At 48.9% G+C, this 19,495-nt stretch overlaps 1 protein-coding gene across 1 annotated transcript in view; it reads right to left on the reverse strand.

The window, feature by feature from the left end:
* The window catches only part of HSD11B2 (hydroxysteroid 11-beta dehydrogenase 2), an 81,749-nt gene that overhangs the window by 13,060 nt on the left and 49,194 nt on the right, over positions 1–19,495 (reverse strand). The window contains exon 2 of the mRNA XM_075325711.1: positions 1,376–1,588. Coding sequence (XP_075181826.1) covers positions 1,376–1,588 — 213 coding nt within the window. The remainder of the gene's footprint in view (positions 1–1,375; positions 1,589–19,495) is intronic.

The following is a 19,495-nucleotide window of genomic DNA, read 5'->3' on the forward strand; positions in this document are numbered from 1 at the left end:
ACCTGGGGGTTCGTGCGGACACTCGAATTTGAAAAGGGGAGTATGTACTGGGGAGTTAGAAGATCGTGACGCCACTCACAGTGTGTGGTAAGATAGAGTACCACCTCTGCTGTTTGGGGGGGTTGGGGGGGGGGGGAAGCTCGGTGGCTTTGGTATGGCAGCAAGGTGTGTCTAACCCCTCCGTGGGTAGGGGGTTGTGCCCGGGGCCCGGTGGTGGCAGTGAAGGGGTGCCATTGGGAAAGGAAAGGGTTTCTGCATCCAAGAATTCTGACAGCGACAGCTTGTAAACAAGAATTATGAGCACCGCTGCAGCAAGGAGGGAGCACGCTTGGATCCGTGCCCTTGGTGTTGCTTGTTAGCCTGTGACCTTTTCTGTGGCACCTTGTTCACTATTTGGACCCTATAGTATGGAACTAAATCGGGTCTCGCTCACCCGTATGGCTAACAGAGTGAACTTGCTCTCAGGGTTCACGCTTAGGAATTTTTCCAAAACACAGTCCATAAAATCCTATCCCCTTGTTGCGCTAGTACCCCGATTTTGGAGTGGGGTGAGGGATGAATCTTGAAGACTTCACCCCCATCGGGTAAGTTACCAGGACGCTTGAAGCTACTTCCCGGCCTAGGGTCCGCGTACCCCGTCGTGCCCTGGCCCCTGCCCAGAGTTGGCTCAAGGGCCGCCGGCTATCCTCCTCTGCAATCCGTGCCCCTTGAAACGATCCCCTGCGACCAGGGTTCCAGCTCCTACCAGGCCCAGACCAACGTCTGCCACCTAGTAGTCTTCAGGAGCCCTGCTCCAAACCGGTGACCTCTCCCTCTGAGAGTCCACCACACTCCACTCCTGCTCCTTCCACTTTCCCCATCCAACCGCCCAAATGGGCGGCCCTATTTCCTTCAGGCCCCCCAATGGTGTGTCTGGTGAGTGTGGGTGTAATGTGTTCCTAGGGTTTTGACTGGCTCTGATCTTCGCAACACCAAAGAACATGGATCCGTAACAAAAGGAGGATGTGGATACTGTGCAGAAGGGCAGATTGCACAATACCCTGTGACGACCTGATAGACCATGTGCACATGTGACGCCCTGGCCTAAGTGGATTTATGACAACATCGAAGTTCAGCCCAACTTTGAGGTCATCATAAATCAGCATGGAAGAGTTTAAAGATTTAAAAACTCCCCATCAGAACAAATGCACTGATTGAGAAGGAGTTAACTCATTCTCCAACTCTACTCTTAAATTTGGAGAATTAAGAAATGCTATACCTTACTAATCTTATTTAGCTAAAAAAAAAATTCAGACATATCTACGAGTACAAGGCCAAAATGGTACCATGTACCATGTATTGTCATGGGAGTTTGTGCATATTCAAAGAAACATACCATCTTCAGCAGTTTTCTCCCGTATAATTTGATGAGCCTTCTTTATGTCCTCAGGTTTGGTCAAGTCCATTTGAATAATGGTTAACCTATCTGAGCATCTCTTCTGGAGATCCTTGGCACCTGGGCTTTGCAAATCCAGCACACTTGCAATCACTTTGAAACCCATTTGATCCAGTTTCTGAGCGGTGGCATTTCCAAAACCCGAATCACACCCTGTAAAGAAAAGATCAGCTGCATAAGTAATTTTTATTTTTTTTTAAAATTTAAATCATTTCAAAAAGGACGAACTTGCATCAAGTTAAAAAGATTAAGAAAAAAAAAATTACGGCCTGGAATGAAGGTGGGTTTTTGGTTTGGACATGAGCTGGCTAGATGGTGATGATATGGAGCATTTTGATGGTAGACCACTGAACCTTTTAGTGATAGATTGGCAGATCCTACGTAACCAAGGTTTTGCAGCTGTAATGTTGACCTTACAATGCACAGGATGGGGGACATACACCTGGAATGGGGCCCCATGATGGGGGACATAATTGGCAGATAGTGAGAACAATCTGGGCTACTGCCCGGGGCCAATGGCCAGATTACCCAATTAGGTGCCCCCCCACCCCACAGAAATTCACCTCGCTCCCGTTCTCCTGGCGCAAATTGCCGGGCAGGGAGCTCTCCTGGAATTATGCTGTTGGGAATACAGAATGGCAATGCAGCTCCAGGGAAGCATCCATCGGGATGACGTCATCGGCTGGAACCACCACGTACACATCGGCATCAAGAGGAAGTGGATACCCAAGGGAATGAAGAGGGAGGAGAGTAGGTCTATGGGGGCTCAAACTGTTTATATATGCCTATGTGAGGGCTCATACTGTATATACTGGGCTATGCAGGGTCTCATACTATATATAGGGGCTGTCAGTATACTTAATATAAAAACAAATCATTTAATATCGTTCAGAATTAACGGTATGTTAATATCAAAATTAAATTTCAGCCATTTGGTCCAGCCCTCCCCAACAGTCACGGTCTCTCCTTTGGGAAAATTAATTTCCAACCCCTGTTCTATTTTGCATAGCACCAAGTTATATATTGCACTGTACATAAGGAGGGAGGGGGGGGGGGGGGTTGGAGTATACACTTTTGCTGCATGTTAATCACGTTACCTACCTCAATCACCTGATCTATCGAGGGGCTGGGAATGCAGTGGGGTAGGGGAGACCATGCCCTCTAAACTGCCTGGGGCCCTCTTATTCTGCCCAGATTGACATTTATACCAGAAAAAGGGGACCATTACTTCATAAAGAGGGGTGGGAGACTGTTTTTATAGCATTTAGGGCACTATACACCCATCCATCTGGCCAAAATACAGGAGGGGTGCTGGTCCAAAGTTTTGCACAGAGGCCTATCAGACTCTAGTTATGCCACTAGATGTGGCCAAAGTCTGATAACTTATTTTGCACAACAGTTTCTGGAATTCCTCGCAATTTGATATTATTTCTTCTGTTGCAGTCTTCCAGATCTGTTAATTTTGTACGGAGGTATTGAATCTCTCGCAGAAGATCTTGGACTTTTTCCAAAGATCCAGTTTTTTCCTCTACTACGATCTTTTTTTCATTTTCATCGATTCTTTGACTAAGATGCTCCATAGTCGCCTGCAGGATTTGCGTTTGTTTTTCAAATGCTACAGTGATATTTTTGTTTAATAGAAATCAGTCATTTCCCTCAGAACCAAATCCGTCATATTTATGAGCGCTTTTAGAATTTTCTGCTTTTACAAATTCTTCAGGTCTAACTGCAGGGTCTGTAGAGGTTTCACAATCCAACCGTGGATGAGCTTTGTCTGGGCTTTGGGAAGGTGAAGACTCTTCTGATAGAGGCTCTTGGCCGGGCGAGATTTTACCAGCCGTACCCCATGTTCCAGGCTCTTTTCTTTTATTCATAGAAGAGATTGTAGTAGTGTGATGCCCTGGACCCCAGGGGGTCACAGAACAACATCTCACACACACACACACCTGGTCAGGAACACCCGTCAAACAAAAACCCTTGTTGCCTCCCTCCAGGGTCTGATGTCCACACCAGGTGGGGCGGAGCCAGGTGGTTGGCCCCACCCACCCACCGAGGAGTTCACAAGCCTGGAGGCGGGAAAAAGTCAGTTGAGTGGAGTGGAGTTTTGGAGGTTGAAGCGGAGACTGTGTGTGTGTTATACAAAGAGGACAAAGAAGGAAATGGCACTTGAATAATGCAAAAGAAGTAATGTTTATTAGAGAATATTAATATCAAAATATTTAATCTTTAGTATCAAAACAATCAAAAAGTTTGCAAGATAAATGATAAAATCGAGGTCAAAGAGGTGTGGATGGATGGATGACAATGATGGATACAACAAAGAACACAATTGTAATAAAACCAACACACCACCCCTATTAACCCTGCCACATAAAGAGAATTGTAAAAGAACCAGGTAGGTGGCTCTATAAAAGGCTTCAGTGAAAGAGGAGGGTACCACAATAAGGACCGAGGGCCAAAGAAAGCCCCTGTAGTCGTGTGGAGGTAGCCAATAAATTACAGTGAGATAGTCGTAAGTCACAGTGGTAGGGCTACAGGGATTTAAAAAGGTTGGAATAACCCCGGACGGAGTATTTAACTAGATGGCTACAAAATAGTCATGGGTCATGAGGGTAAGGCCAAAAATCACTACATATGCAGCCCACCAATGGTCAAAAACAAACCCTGTGGTTATAAGGTGTAAAAATAGCTGTGGGTCACAGAGGTAAGGCTGCAAAAAATGAGAGGCCAGTTGAAAATAACAGGGGTTTGGCCAAAAAAATACCTGCATAGACTAAGCAACCCCCTTATATCATGACCAGACCACATGGGGTGTATACAATTACATAAACACTGGAAAAATGTATATAGTCATGGTCACGAGGGTAAGGCCAGAAATCACTACATATGCAGCCCACCAATGGTAAAAAACAAACCCCAGGCTGCAAAGAAAAAGTTGGCTCAGATAAAGTATGAATCAATGTGATTAGAGGCCAATTGTAAATAACAGGGGTTTGGCAAAAAAAAAAAAAAAAAAAAAAAAAAAAAAAAAAAAACCAGCGTAACCTATGCAGCCCCCTTATATCATCATGACCAGACCACATGGGATATGTACAAATACATCAACACAGAAATAATAAATATAAGAGAGGAGGTCCAAAAGTCCAAAAGTAGGAGAAGGGGAAAGTAGGAGGGATGATGCGGTAAGCAGAAGTACCAGTGCCGACCAAAGCAGCAAAAAGAGTAAATTAAATATATACAGCCCAGATACATAAACCTGTATTAAACAGGGAATGCCAAAGGGTAGACAAGAAAGTAAAAGAATGCTGCTATGGTGGACAGCGGCACACCTGCAAACCAGACCATCCAAAAGGTGGAGGAAAGTAAGGGTCAGGAAAAAAGTAAAAAAGTATGGAAAAGAAGAATGTACTGCAGACAGATATAAAGTAAGAGACCATGTCAGCAAGGAGCAGTGTAAATAGATGCCAAAGGCATCGCTGACGCGGACAAAGGGCCGGAGATTACCTGGTGGAGTGGCAGAGCGGGGAGGTGGAGGGAGGGCTCCAACGTCTGTTTTGCTTAGGTGCTTTTTCAAGAAGGTAATCTGTTTGAGAGCGCTGACAACATGTAAAGGAGTCAGCGCAGGTGTAATGAATCATGGTATTACAGTGGCCACTACTGCGCATGCACCGGGGGGCGGAGACCAGAGGACGAAACAGACAGAAGACCACTGCATAACAGGGCGCATGCGCGGGAGAGCGGACGTCTCCATAGCTCCCGTGCATGTGCCCAGAGTGGGCAGCGTCATGTAAGCGCCCTCCAGCAATCAGCCAACCGGCAGACGCACAAAGACACGGAGGTATGTATAATGTAACAAGCGGTGTGTAGATAGCAAGGACATGAAGGCACAGGCACAGAAATAGAGGGATGCATAATACAATAACATAATGGCAATGAAAACAATCATAAATAAATCCAATCTTTGCAGGTTTTCAGAGAATCCACCGATGGGGAAGGAGTAGTAGTTAAAAGGATCATGGAAAGTGTGATAGCCACAAATAAATGGAAATAAATGGACCGGGGTCGGGCGTTGGCCCGCCGGTACCGAACCGGGGAGCGGATTGAAGCTAAGCACCAAGGCAGGGTACTCAGACCCCGACTAGGCTAGGAAGCCGCCGTAACGGTCAAATTCTCTGATTGCAGTCTGGACCTCAGGGGTTCATTCCCAACCAAGTCACGTCAGAAGGCAACAGCCCAACCCGTCCGGATAAGAGCCACCGCCAACGGCCAGAGATCCAAGGGCCAGCGCCTGCGTTCAAAACAGGCTCTCCAGACACGTACAAGCCGGGGAGAAGACCACCCGTGGGAATCCATAGGGGTCAAACACACAGTTGCAGGGAAAGACAGCCACCATCAACCCGTCCGGGGAGAGTGAAGACAATGCAGCTGACTGCGGGCCCCGTCCATCCAGCCGTTTGGTTTACCAGAGACTGTTATTGACTACCTGAGTGAGTACACCAGTGCCATCCGGCACAGCGCTGCACCGTAATGCTGCCCCGCTTCCGCGCTGCCTCCCCGCATCTGCACCTGCACCTATCCCCTACTCACCAATCCAACCCCCCCAACCGGGGCCCCGGGACCAGCAGCCCCTACCCACGGAAGGGCCAACACCTCAGCTGCTCCCCACCATCGCTCCCGGGAACCCCCGTCACCAGCAGCGGTGGTGCCCACCATCACCACAAGCCCGTGGGTGGCGTCACCGACATCCCACCACCAAACCTCCCCTTTTAACTCGTGGGCGAGGAGGCGCTGCTAGAGCCCCGGGTCCGGCCCCGTGCTTGAGCCACAGAGGAGCAGAAGCACCGGACCCGAATGCCAGCGTTCCCCAAAACTCCTCCGCCCGAGACAGTAAGACTTTCCATTTCTGAGTGGTTTGTGTCATTTACCACCTTTATAGTCACTGGTATTATTTATATCTTTTTGCAGCTTCTGTTCACATCATTTCCTGGACTTCACTTCATTATAAGAAGCTAGTTGAGGGCTTATAGACTTAACTATGTCACTTTTACATTGTGAAAACTGAGAAGGACATGTAAGGTTTTTCACCCTCTGGGGTTTAGATTTAGCATCAGTCACAGCAAGTCTACTAGAAGCAGGCATAGGAACTGGTTTAGGGCAAACGTTTTTCCTTTATTCATTTGCAGTGTGGAGACAAGTGTAAAGTCACTTTGTGAGTTGAGAAGGTTAAGAACAGTATATCCCCACTCCGGTGATTGGCCACGCTACCTCAGCCTAGACCAATGACACTGATGGCAGCACTTTTGAGTGGGTAGCAATCAGCAGTCAAATCCCTCACTGCCTCCAAGCCCTATCTTAACAACTGGAGATTCTGGAGATGGGGCTATAAGAGAACTATGACATAGCTAATGTTAGAATGGAGTCAGTGAGTTTATCAGGTAATAATAACTGTAGCACTACAGCACGCCTAGAACATAAGAGTTTAAGAAGACTGTCACCACCTCTAAGACAAATCAGGTGTCTGAGCCAAAAGGACATTTAATTTATTTATTATAAAGCTGAGTGGAGGATACCGGGCACCGCTGATCCCTGTATGGCTGACAAAGCTGTGCTTTCAGGCAGGTGGAGACCTGGGTGCGTGTCCCAAAGCAAAGGCGATACAAGATCTGTGGCGCCCCTGACCTGGTCAGGCACCACTGAGTACTGCACCCATGCTGGGGACAGTACAATACAGGTAATCCAGAAGGCTGATCGGGGTGTGGAACACAGGCGCATAGTGATCAGGTCTCACACATGTACCCATGAGAGGACCCCTGGGGATCCCAGGAGGGGGAAAAGCCTTCACCTTCACTGGAATAGTGGAGGGGGCCAAAAGCCTCCATCTCCTCTCAAGGGGTGTGGTAAGAGAGTCTGGTTGCTAGGTGGCGTAGGCAGGCACAAAAAGGGAAAAGAGAAGGAGGAGTAAACAGTCTAGAGTCTGCAGCAGAGTGTGGAGGAGTGAGGAGCAGGAAAGTGAAGCTCAGACAGGAGCAGCAGTGAAGGTCCCAGATGTGAGCCGGTTCAGAGCAGAGTCCAGGGAGCTCCGAGGAGAGCTGACCCCTTCCCCTGGGCTGCTGTAGTCTGACAGCGTCCGCGCAGTGGCTACCGACGGGGGAGAACGGTCAACTAGGAGTGCTACCCGAAATCCATCTTCAGCTAGAGAGAGAGCAACGGAGTGGGAAGTAAGGAGACTGCTAGAGAGTACCAGGCCCAAACGGGCGGCAGATCCCGAAGCGGAGATAGATCCAGCTTTCTTTTGCTAAACCTGCCGGTGTGGGGCTCTCCAAGCCCACGCCACAACACCACAAAAGCCGCAGCCACGTAGCCACAGTTAGGGCCCATAGGTCACAGGAGGCAAGCAGCTGGAGTGGCCTGGTCCAGGCGACAAGCAAACGGCAAACGAAGGGGAGAGAGGCTGCAGCATCTTCCCTGGGTGACCCCCATAGGGACTCAAAGTCGGGGTTAACCCAAACCACCAAGGGCTAAGGAAGGCGAGTTAGTAGTCTGTGTCGCCAGGGGTTAAGGGGATACCCAGAACCGGGCCAAGGGGTTGCTTCTGGAAAGGGGATCACGGTGTCGTGGCCCAGTCCGTGCTCCCTGGTTCCACAATAAAAAGGGGGGTTATGTTCGTGACGCCACCCGTGGAATGTGATCAGAGATGACCACCGCTGCTGCAGAACCTCCGGGGTGATGGAAGGCAGCTTGAGATGGGACGGCTCCCCACGGGTAGAGCCTTTTCCCCGGGGCAGTGTGTTAGTCTATGGGGGGAGTGCAGGACACGAGCACAATAAACAGGCAGACTCACGGTTTTGCAGTTTCTTTGTCCTTTACTGTAGATGGCATTCAGCAGAGTACTGTCCACGGAGTCTGTGAGGGGTTCAGGGCTTCTCCCACCCAGCCGGGCCGTTTTGGCTTCCTTGCCTGCACTGTGTGTCTGTGGCCCCGCTGCTGAGTGAACTATGCAGCTTGCTCTGCTCTGCTCTGCTCCTAGGTACCGACCTGACAGGCAACTCGAGTCCTTACTAGTATGTTCCTGAACTCTGCGTTTGTTGCTTGTGTCTGTGGTACAGGTGAAAGATCTGGAATCTTCACTTCTCTGGTGGTAACTGTGCAGCATGTAACCTGCAGTCTCGGATCCAGCATCCGTTCTGTGTGCTCCACTGGGGATGAGCTCAGCAATGCTCTGCCTCCCAGGAATGTTCTCTGTGTAATCTGTCTCCTTTCCTCAGACCCTCAGCTAGGCCTGGAATTGGTCAGTGGATCCTGAGGTGAGCTAAAGCCAGCTTCCAACCTGCAGAGATCTTGTCTCCTCAGTGCTCTGCACTGAACTTCCAAACTGAAACTACTTCTGACCATTTCCTCCCCCCCAGCAGAATGTACAGGGAAGCAGCTTGGTCTCCCCCTTCTGGCCAGGAGGTCTTGGTGTTGTGTGTGGGGAGTTAACCCTTTGTGTTGTTACTGTGGCAACCCTGGGGTGCCACATTCCCCCTTAGTGAAGAACAGTACTCCGGGACTGTGAAACAAACAAACAAGTTATCACAACAATTGTATATATACAGAGTCTCAAAAGGAAAAAATACAAAAACCTTAAAGCTCAAAAAGAGTCCAAAATGTTCAAAAATATGTAAGTGGTCATACAGTATAGTCTCTGTAGGTACTGGGCTTTTGGTCTTAACGTTGCAATTAAATAAACATTTCAATCAACAAACACTTCTTAAAGGTGTCTCTACTCTGGTCGTAAGTGCAGTAGACCTCACGGCCCTCGGGCCACCAACAATGTGATCAAGTTGTAACTCTCCGTGCTGCCACCTTACACCACTCTTCTCTCACCTTTTCTGTACACTAAACTGTTACGGTTTTTCATATAAACATTATAACATATGTACATTTTATATGCAATTTCACATTAGTCTTTATATCTTGCTGGTATCTGACCCTGAGTACTACGCTGTGACCTGCGTACTGCTGGTGTACTGGGTGTACTTAGCATAATGGTGTGGGTGGAAGTGTACCTATTTGGTGTTTCTGGTACTTGTGAGGATAGTGGACTGACTGTAGGACTGGCAAGCTCACTGGGACCAGGAATCTGTTCTTCCTCTACGGTTTCGACTTCCAGTTCTTCTTGTCTTGGGACTTCTTGTGGTATGGGTTCTGATGTTGGTTCCACCACTTGAGGGAAGGCGATCATTGGGACTACTACTGCTCCATGGTAATTTGGCCATGTTTTTGGGAAATCTCCTAAGACTGTATGGAATACATCTTCTTCCTCCTTAACAGGTTGTACCTGTATGGGTAAGGTGACTTTTGGTGTCTTCAGGGTTTCAGGACACGGTTTGAGTTGATCTCTTGACACGACAGCTGATGTCCTTCCTTCATCCTTACTGATTAGACACACTTTGGGATTATCCATACTGGATGGTAAGACTGTATATGGGGTGGTTTCCCACTGATTATCCAATTTGTTTGTGCGCCGTTTCCTCTTGAGAACTTGGTCACCAGGTTGCAATGGGGTTGCTAGAGCATGCTGGTTGAAGGTTCTCTCCTGTCTTCCCCTAGCTTGTTGGAGACTTTTCTCTACGCACTCTTGTACTTGGCGATACTGCTGCTGACGTAGGGTATCCCAATTGGATTCTTGAATTTCTGCATCTGGCTTCAGAATTCCCATATCTAAATCAATTGGCAGTTTACCGGGCCTTGCACGCATGAGGTAAGCGGGGGTGCAGTTTGTAGAACTCACCGGGACATGATTGTACAAGTCCACTAGGTCTGGCAACTTCTCTGGCCATTGATTTCTTTCTGACTCTGGTAAGGTCTTCAACAGGTCAATCACAATATGGTTCATCTTCTCACATAAGCCATTTGTTTGGGGATGGTATGCTGTTGTGCGGATCTTTTTACAGCCATACATGTTGCAGAATTCTTGGAAAATCTGTGATTCAAAAGCTGGACCTTGATCTGCAAGGACTTGTTCTGGGTAACCATGGGGTCTGCAAAAGTACGTCTGAAATGCTTTAGCTGCTGTTCTAGCTGTAAGGTCTTTCACGGGTACCACCACTAAGAAGCGTGAGTAATGGTCCACGATGGTTAAGGCATAGACATAGCCAGACCGGCTTGGTGACAACTTGACGTGGTCTAATGCAACTAGCTCGAGTGGTTGCTTGGTTACTATGGACTGGAGTGGAGCTCTCTGGTTCTGTTGATCCTTTCTTCTGAGGTTGCACGGTCCGCATTTTCTACACCAATCTTCAATTGATTTTCTCATGCCAACCCAGTAGAATCTTTCTCTTAAGAGCACTTCCAACTTTTTCCAACCAAAATGACCAGCACCGTTGTGGTAAGCTTCCAGAACCATCTTGACATCTCTCTTGGGCACGATGATCTGCCAGACCAACTCATGTGTTTTTGGATTGGTGTGCCTTCTACAGAGCTTCCCTTGGTACAGGAACAATTTACCTCTCTCCTTCCAGAGATGTTGCGTCTCAGCTGGGGCATTCTGATTAGGGTAAGCACCTTGTTGTGTAAGCAGTTCTTTCACTAGCTTCACAGCTGGATCGCTGTCTTGTGTGTCAGCCCATCCGTGGTGTGCTAATGGGTTGAGAGTTGCCTGCTGTTGTTTTTGGTAGACACTCGGTTGATACTGTCCCACCTTAGGACGGTGAAAGGCCGGCAGCTCAATTTCTTCCAGACCCTCCGGTTCCTCTTCCACGTTCCCCGAGTGTGGCATCCGGGATAAGGCATCTGCATTCCCATTCTTGTGGCCTGCCCTGTACTTGATGACAAAGTTGTAGTTTGACAGTCGGGCTATCCACCGCTGTTCCAGTGCACCTAGTTTTGCAGAGTCCAGGTGGGTCAACGGATTGTTGTCAGTAAAGATGGTAAATTCTGCAGCTGCCAGGTAGTGTTTGAAACGCTCTGTTACAGCCCAAACTACTGCCAGTAGTTCTAACTTGAAGGAGCTGTAATTCTCTGGGTTTCTTTCTGTAGGCCGGAGCTTCCTGCTTGCAAAGGCAATAACTTTCTCCTTGCCTTCCTGCCTTTGAGACAATACTGCTCCCAGTCCCACGTTGCTGGCATCCGTGTACAAAATGAAGGGTTGATGGTAATCTGGATATGCCAGGATCTCTTCTCCTGTCAGTGCCCACTTCAACTTCTTAAAGGACTCTTCTCTCTCATCACTCCACTGGAAAGGAGGATTTCGGGCTGCAGACTTCTTTGACTGTCCTACCAGGATGTCTTGTAGGGGAGCTGCTAGCTTCGTGAACCCTTTTATAAATCTTCTATAGTAGCCTACCAGTCCCAGGAATTGCCTCACCTCTTTCACGCTGGTGGGTCTCGGCCAATCTCTGATCACGGTAACTTTTTCAGGATCTGGTGCTACCCCTTCTGAGCTCACGACATGTCCCAGGTACTGTACCCTTGGCTTTAGAAGGTGACACTTGGATGGCTTGATTTTCATGCCGTATCCGGATAAGGCTTCAAACACTTCTGCCAGGTCTTGTAGATGCTGTTCATAGGTCTTGGAGTAGACTATGACGTCATCCAGGTACAGGAGGACAGTTTCAAAGTTCTTATGTCCTAGGCAGCACTCCATCATTCGCTGGAAGGTTCCAGGTGCGTTGCAGAGTCCAAACGGCATACAATTGAACTCACAGAGGCCCATCGGCGTGGTGAATGCTGTCTTCTCCTTATCAGCCTCTGCCACAGGAACTTGCCAATACCCACTAGTCAGATCTAGGGTGGAAAAGTAAGTAGCGGATTTTAATGCAGCCAATGACTCTTCTATCCTAGGTAATGGGTATGCATCCTTGTGTGTAATGCGGTTGATCCGTCTGTAGTCTACACACATCCTCATGGTCCCATCTTTTTTCTTAACTAGCACTAGTGGGGCTGCCCAGGGGCTACAACTGTCTCTTATTACCCCTGCTTCTTTCATTTCTTTGAGCATGTCTTTGGCGCATTGGTAGTGAGCTGGTGGTACTGGTCTATACCTCTCCTTTATGGGTGGATGGTTACCTGTGGGTATAGTGTGCTCTACCCCTTTGATCTGCCCAAAGTCTAATGGGTGTTTGCTGAATATTTGTTCATATTCTTTCACTACTCGGTATACTCCATGCTTTTGATGGGAGGGTGTAGAATCGGTACCTACATGTAGCTTTTGGCACCAATCCTCCAGCTTTCCCTCTGAGCCATTGTCTTCCGCCTGACTTGACGGCTTCAAGGGCTCAACGGTGGTGATGGCGTTGTTATCAACCGTATATAGCTTAGCCATGGTAGCATACTTTGGTAGGGTGACCTCATCTTCCCCACAATTTAGAAGGCGTATTGGCACTCTTCCCCTGTGTACCTCAACTATTCCTCTGGCCGTCAGTACAGTGGGCCTACTGTCTGAGTACACGGGTTCTACCAGGGCCTGATAGTCTCGCCCTCTGATGCCTATTGCGGCTCTACACCAGACCAGCATTTCTGTTTTGGGAGGAATTACAATAGGTATTGGGTCACTTACCCTTGCACTGCCAATTTCACCTCCTGACATTTCTACCTGCTGCTTCAGCATCAAGGCTTTAATTTCCTTCTGCAGGAGTCTCTGTTGCCCAGGTTTGGCAGTCTCGACGATCTGCTGCAAGACAGTAATTACCTCTGCAAAACAATTTTCAATTACATTCATTCCTAGCAGCATAGTTGGTTCACGTTCTCGTCGGTCCACATCAACAATGATAATACCCTGATTCTGCAATTCTACTCTCCCAACCTTAATGGTCATTTCTCTGAAACCAACCTGTGGTACTAATTCACCATTGCTAGCCCATATATTCAATGCAACATTAGATGGACCACTGCTAACGTCTGAATCAGCCCAGTACCTCTTATAAAGGACATGCGGAATTGATGATATTTGGGAACCAGTGTCCAGCAAGGCGTTGAGCGGAATGCCATCCAGCACGATGGGGATGACTGGACGTCCCCCCACATACTTGTCGTGCCAGGGTGAAGGACCTTGAGAGTTCATTCCTGAGGAGCGGCCCGCCTCCCCAGGGGATCCCCATTTAAAGCACATTCACGGGCAAAGTGACCTGGCTCATTGCAACGGCGGCAAATGGGCTGTCCATCCGGCTGGTAGCGGTCGCTGGGTCGTCCTCTCGTCGCTTGGTATCTCCTAGGCCTCATCCATGGGACATCCTCCTTGCTGGTCGCCAGCTCAATCTTGGGTGCAGACTTGGATCCACGCAGCTCCTGGACGATTCTAGCCATGGAAGCAACAGTGTCTGTAAGGGCTTCAAGCTTTTGATGTAGAGCCTCATTAGTGATCGGCTCCAGGTGGTTAGCAACAGCAGCTGACATGGCCGATGTCACCGGCACCACTGGCTGCTGGGGTGCCACTGTAAGGTGTTGAACAGAGTCTATATCCTGCGGCTCCTCCACCTGCTGGAGGCGGATGGCTCTATCCTTTAGCTGGGCAAATGTTAGTCCTGGATCCTGGATCACCATCATGCTCAGTTGTCCCCGGTGGGAAGGGGATGAGAGTCCATCCAGGAATTGGTCTATCAGCAGCTTATCTGCTCCAGGGGCTAAGGCAGGTTCTGCTAATTTAAGTGCTCTGAGCGCCTCCTGTAAGTTTAAGGCAAAGTCTCTTGCGCTCTCTCTAGGTTTTTGCTTGCATCCAAAGAACCTCATTTTAGCCCGGCTGCCAGCAGTGGATTCAAAAGCTGCTTTTAGTCCAGCTATTATATGCTCTACAGTGTCTTTTGCATCGTCCGGCCAGGATGTAACCTCCCGCTGGGCATTGCCAGTTAACTGTCCCATAAGCATACCAACACGCTGAGCTTCTGTCAGGGGGTACATGCTGTAGTAGATTTTTAGCTTTCCGATAAAGTCATTAAGTGTGTTGGGCTCACCTGAGTACTGTGGCAGCCACACTGCACCCGGGGTGTACGGCATCAGGAACGGCATGATAGGTGCCGCTGCACCGCCGGGTACAACAGCGTCTCCCTGCTGTGACATCTTTGCGCCCCCTTAGTTAATTTCACCAGTCTTCTTGACAGCAAGCCTGGGACACTTTTCTGCGTTTTCGTTCGGGTCGCAGCACCGAGCGCACCTCCTCAGCAAGCGGTGGGCGGAGTCTTAGTTTAGGCGCGATGTTTTCCCGCGCGTAGCAGGTAATGGCGTGATTAAAGATGGCGCCTGGAAAATTTTACCAATGATGTTTTTGGATTTTTCCAGGTATGTTTGCAAAGTTTAAAGTCCGTTCTTTGTTGCAACAATTCACAGTGCAAGTCTTTTATGCTATGCAATAAGTCTTTACAGGCGCACGTCACCCGGGTTGCAGCCGGGTCCAGTCCGGATCCTGTTCGTGACGCCAAAGTTGTGTCGCCAGGGGTTAAGGGGATACCCAGAACCGGGCCAAGGGGTTGCTTCTGGAAAGGGGATCACGGTGTCGTGGCCCAGTCCGTGCTCCCTGGTTCCACAATAAAAAGGGGGGTTATGTTCGTGACGCCACCCGTGGAATGTGATCAGAGATGACCACCGCTGCTGCAGAACCTCCGGGGTGATGGAAGGCAGCTTGAGATGGGACGGCTCCCCACGGGTAGAGCCTTTTCCCCGGGGCAGTGTGTTAGTCTATGGGGGGAGTGCAGGACACGAGCACAATAAACAGGCAGACTCACGGTTTTGCAGTTTCTTTGTCCTTTACTGTAGATGGCATTCAGCAGAGTACTGTCCACGGAGTCTGTGAGGGGTTCAGGGCTTCTCCCACCCAGCCGGGCCGTTTTGGCTTCCTTGCCTGCACTGTGTGTCTGTGGCCCCGCTGCTGAGTGAACTATGCAGCTTGCTCTGCTCTGCTCTGCTCCTAGGTACCGACCTGACAGGCAACTCGAGTCCTTACTAGTATGTTCCTGAACTCTGCGTTTGTTGCTTGTGTCTGTGGTACAGGTGAAAGATCTGGAATCTTCACTTCTCTGGTGGTAACTGTGCAGCATGTAACCTGCAGTCTCGGATCCAGCATCCGTTCTGTGTGCTCCACTGGGGATGAGCTCAGCAATGCTCTGCCTCCCAGGAATGTTCTCTGTGTAATCTGTCTCCTTTCCTCAGACCCTCAGCTAGGCCTGGAATTGGTCAGTGGATCCTGAGGTGAGCTAAAGCCAGCTTCCAACCTGCAGAGATCTTGTCTCCTCAGTGCTCTGCACTGAACTTCCAAACTGAAACTACTTCTGACCATTTCCTCCCCCCCAGCAGAATGTACAGGGAAGCAGCTTGGTCTCCCCCTTCTGGCCAGGAGGTCTTGGTGTTGTGTGTGGGGAGTTAACCCTTTGTGTTGTTACTGTGGCAACCCTGGGGTGCCACAAGTCACCCTCACAAGTCAGCCTGAAGGACACCTGGTTCCCACTTGGTTCATCCCAGCTACGCCCGGGTTACTCACCCTGCCACCTGAAGTGAGTAAAAACCCTGAAAGACATTCTGCCTGTGTGGAGTGATTCTGCGCCTTGTGGTACTACGCACCTACCCAGGGCCCTGGGGCTTGCCTCACTCTCAGGAGGCTATTCCAACTAACTGCACTCACCATCAGCCCCAGGCGTCCCTCAACCTGCAGTGGCGGTCCCTACTGGCCGCAATACTGAGAGTGGCGTCACGACAAGAAGAAGATCTCCTACCTGTGACAGGATCCAGCCGAGTGGAGTCCCTGAAGGTAATGCACCGACACTACACCTGTGGGGCTTCACAGATCCACAATGAAGAGATGAAAGGTCGCACTCCAAAGGTCGAATAAAATATTTTTCTTTTTATTCCACGATCACATCAGGGGTACAGGTAGTGAGGGAGGATGAGGGTGTGCCACGTCGGCACACCCTCATCCTCCCTCACTACCTGTACCCCTGATGTGATCGTGGAATAAAAAGAAAAATATTTTATTCGACCTTTGGAGTGCGACCTTTCATCTCTTCATTGTGGATAATTTATTTATTATATGACACAGGTAGCCCCAGCACTAGTCATCAGGTGATACAGGGGACAGGGTTAATAGGGAATCTCCACAGCGCTGTCACACTGTTCAGATTGGAGAACAGCAGGCGAGGCAGGACCAACAAAGAATCTCTGCACCCACAATGATAGGGACAGCACAGTGAGTAACAGGTCCTCTGCACCTCCAGCGCACTGGGTACCACTAACAAGCAGCCTCACACTGCAGAGGAGAATAGATCAGGCTGCAGTAAGTGAGAAGGCTGTCACACTGACCATAATCAGGGAAACCTGACACCATGACAGGATCAGTGGGAGGGTTGATTTTTATATTTGACAGGACCCCAGCAGACCCTCAGGGCAAGCTGTTTAATAAAGACCTTCAAAGCAGGGATCCCCTTTCACCACAGCTGCACTCAGTGAGGAGTTGCTATGGCTACGCCAAAACAACAGCACTAATGGAGGATTTTATCTCTGCTGAATTCAAATGGCTATATCTTCAATGTGCCACCATGTACAAGGGCAGCTCTGGTGTCAAAATTCACAGAATAATGTCCACTATCTTGCTAAAGGGGAATGGAGCCGGACCTCCAAAAAGATATATCTTTATAAAAGCGTTAAAATAGTCAAGGGCTAAAACTGAGGTAGATCGTAGTCCAGCGAGTGACAGTAGTTAACCCCACGGATTATAGATTAAGAAATTTGTGAAACCAGAACCTATAACAATGGCTCTGGTCTCAAATTAGTCCAGAATAGTTCCTCTACTCCTCTACAGAGGCTTTGACAGAAAAGTTAACTATAAGTGGCTTTTTTATGTCGCTGTACATGGTTAAGCCCAGGAGCTCGGACTCGTGCTGCCTACTCCATTGCCGTCCAGGCCACGCCCCCAGCATCAAATATGAACAGACATTAAAGGGTCTTCCTTGAACAGAAAATGTTTGGTGAGCAGACCTCAAAGTCTTATGTAATCCATTTACCTAGCAAGTCCTAATGGGAGAGAGTAACCACATAAAAGGACATATTTTATTTACTTTCTGAGAAAAGTCAGGGCAGCTGTAACATAACAGTCTCAGCTTTCTTAGTTATGCAATTATACTTGTTTAGATGGCGAACATACCAGATAAGTGATCCTACCTTATGGAAAAAGTAAACGAAAGAACTGGTTCTGTTCAAAACGAGGAATTTTAGGAAGTTTATTTTTTTCTTTTTGACAACTCTTTTCAATGAGCTGTGTCTATTAATGAAAGGTGAATAGACCATAACATTATTTCTATAGCACCAACATATTCCAGAGCACTTTACAATTTAGAAGGGACAGATTATAGCTTGCTCCAAAGTACTTTTTGGAACAGATAAAACACAATGTCAGCATGCCGGAAGTAACCAAGAGAGATCTTGGGGGTTGGCATGTGCGTTTCTCCCCTCCCTCCAATTTAGCTGGTAGAGATTGTGGAGCACACTACTTAGCATTTTGGTCAAGAAAATTGGTTTAATGAACAGTACAAATGAGGACTTGCAACATGAATGTGGCACGTATAACACCGTACCAAGCACAGACTGCCGTACTCCTGACCAGTAGTGTTGAGCGAGATAGCTGACTATTTGTACTCGCTATGCTGCTAGCAAGTACTGTCCTCTATGAGTAGAGGGCGCAATGTAAGTCAATTGGAAAAACTCACTATGTAGAGAGTAGCCCAAAAGCTGTACTTTTCGTGCGAGTAGCGAATACTACGGCTTTCGGGTTACTCACTACTTAGCGAGTATTTCCCATTGACTTACATTGCGCCCGCTACTTGTAACAAATATGCAAGTAGCGGACAGTACTCGCTAGCAGCATAAAGGAGTACGAATAGTTAACTACTCGCTCAACTCTACTGACCAGATCAGAGCAACTGCATTTATCCTTATGTGGCTGTTGAGTATGGGTCATGAACCAGTGGCAGCGGAAATCAGACATGCCCAATCGACGTTTTCTCCAACAATCAGTTGTCAGTTGCCCCCATATCACTTTGGAGCCTTGTCCAAAGCCATCGATATTGGGTAGGCACAGCCGACATTCTAATGTGTATGTGGGGAGTAGAGGGGGGTTACCTTGAGGATTTCTAATATCATAAGAGTATACGCTGACAGAAAAGGGCCTCTGTGCAAGAACAGTATATGGGCCCTTTCCTGTCCAATAACTCCTCAAAATGCACAATTCCACCAGCTATGGAGGTAGAAATAGGACCCATTACCCATTGAGCCCCTGATGATATGTCCTCCCCTGGATTGGCAAACGATGTAAATGTGACGCTCTGGGCAAGCCAGGGGTCACAGGTCATCACACCACCACACCCTACACCCCAGTAGGAACACCAAAGCTACCAAAATCCTTGTTGCCTTCCTCCAGGGGCTGATGTTCACACCAGGGGGTGGGCCAGGCGGTTGGCTCCGCCCACCGAGGAGTACACAGCCCTGGAGGCGGGAAGAACCAGGCAGATCAGTTAAGGAGGTGAAAGTAGAAGGAAGTGAAGTGGTAGAGGAGTGAAGCTGAAGTCAAATAAAAAGGAAACAGTAGAAAAGCCTGAAGTTAGTCCGTGGCTGTGTGCCTGGACAGTGTCAGCAAGGTCAGCAGACGGTGGTGACAGTCTGGAGAGGGACTGCTCGGAGGTTGCTGGAAGGACCGCGGACGGGTAGTGGCCCGGCGGTCTGGAGCAGGATACAAAAGGACAGTCAGCACCAGGGCAGGGTCTCTCGGATCCCGGCAAGGCTAGGAGTCGCCATAATTTGCCAAATCCATCAGTGAAGGGGACGTCTGTCTCCAAACAACCAAGTCCCGATTGAAGGCAACAGTCCGACCATTGAGGAGAGACACCGCCACGGCACCAGTTTCTCAGGGCCAGCGCCTGCGGGCAAAGTAGGGCTCCTCCGGCCCATATCCAAGCCGGGGAGCGGGTTACCGGTGGGAACCCATCGAAACCATATTCAGCATAGGTGCAGGACAGAGGGACCGTCACCTACTGGGGAAAGCAAGTGCAGCCGTCCGTGGGAACAGTCTTTCCAGCCGTGTGTTTTACCGAGAACTGTGTGTCA

Source organism: Anomaloglossus baeobatrachus, chromosome 10 (genome assembly GCF_048569485.1).
Source record: "Anomaloglossus baeobatrachus isolate aAnoBae1 chromosome 10, aAnoBae1.hap1, whole genome shotgun sequence".
Lineage (NCBI taxonomy): Eukaryota > Metazoa > Chordata > Amphibia > Anura > Aromobatidae > Anomaloglossus > Anomaloglossus baeobatrachus.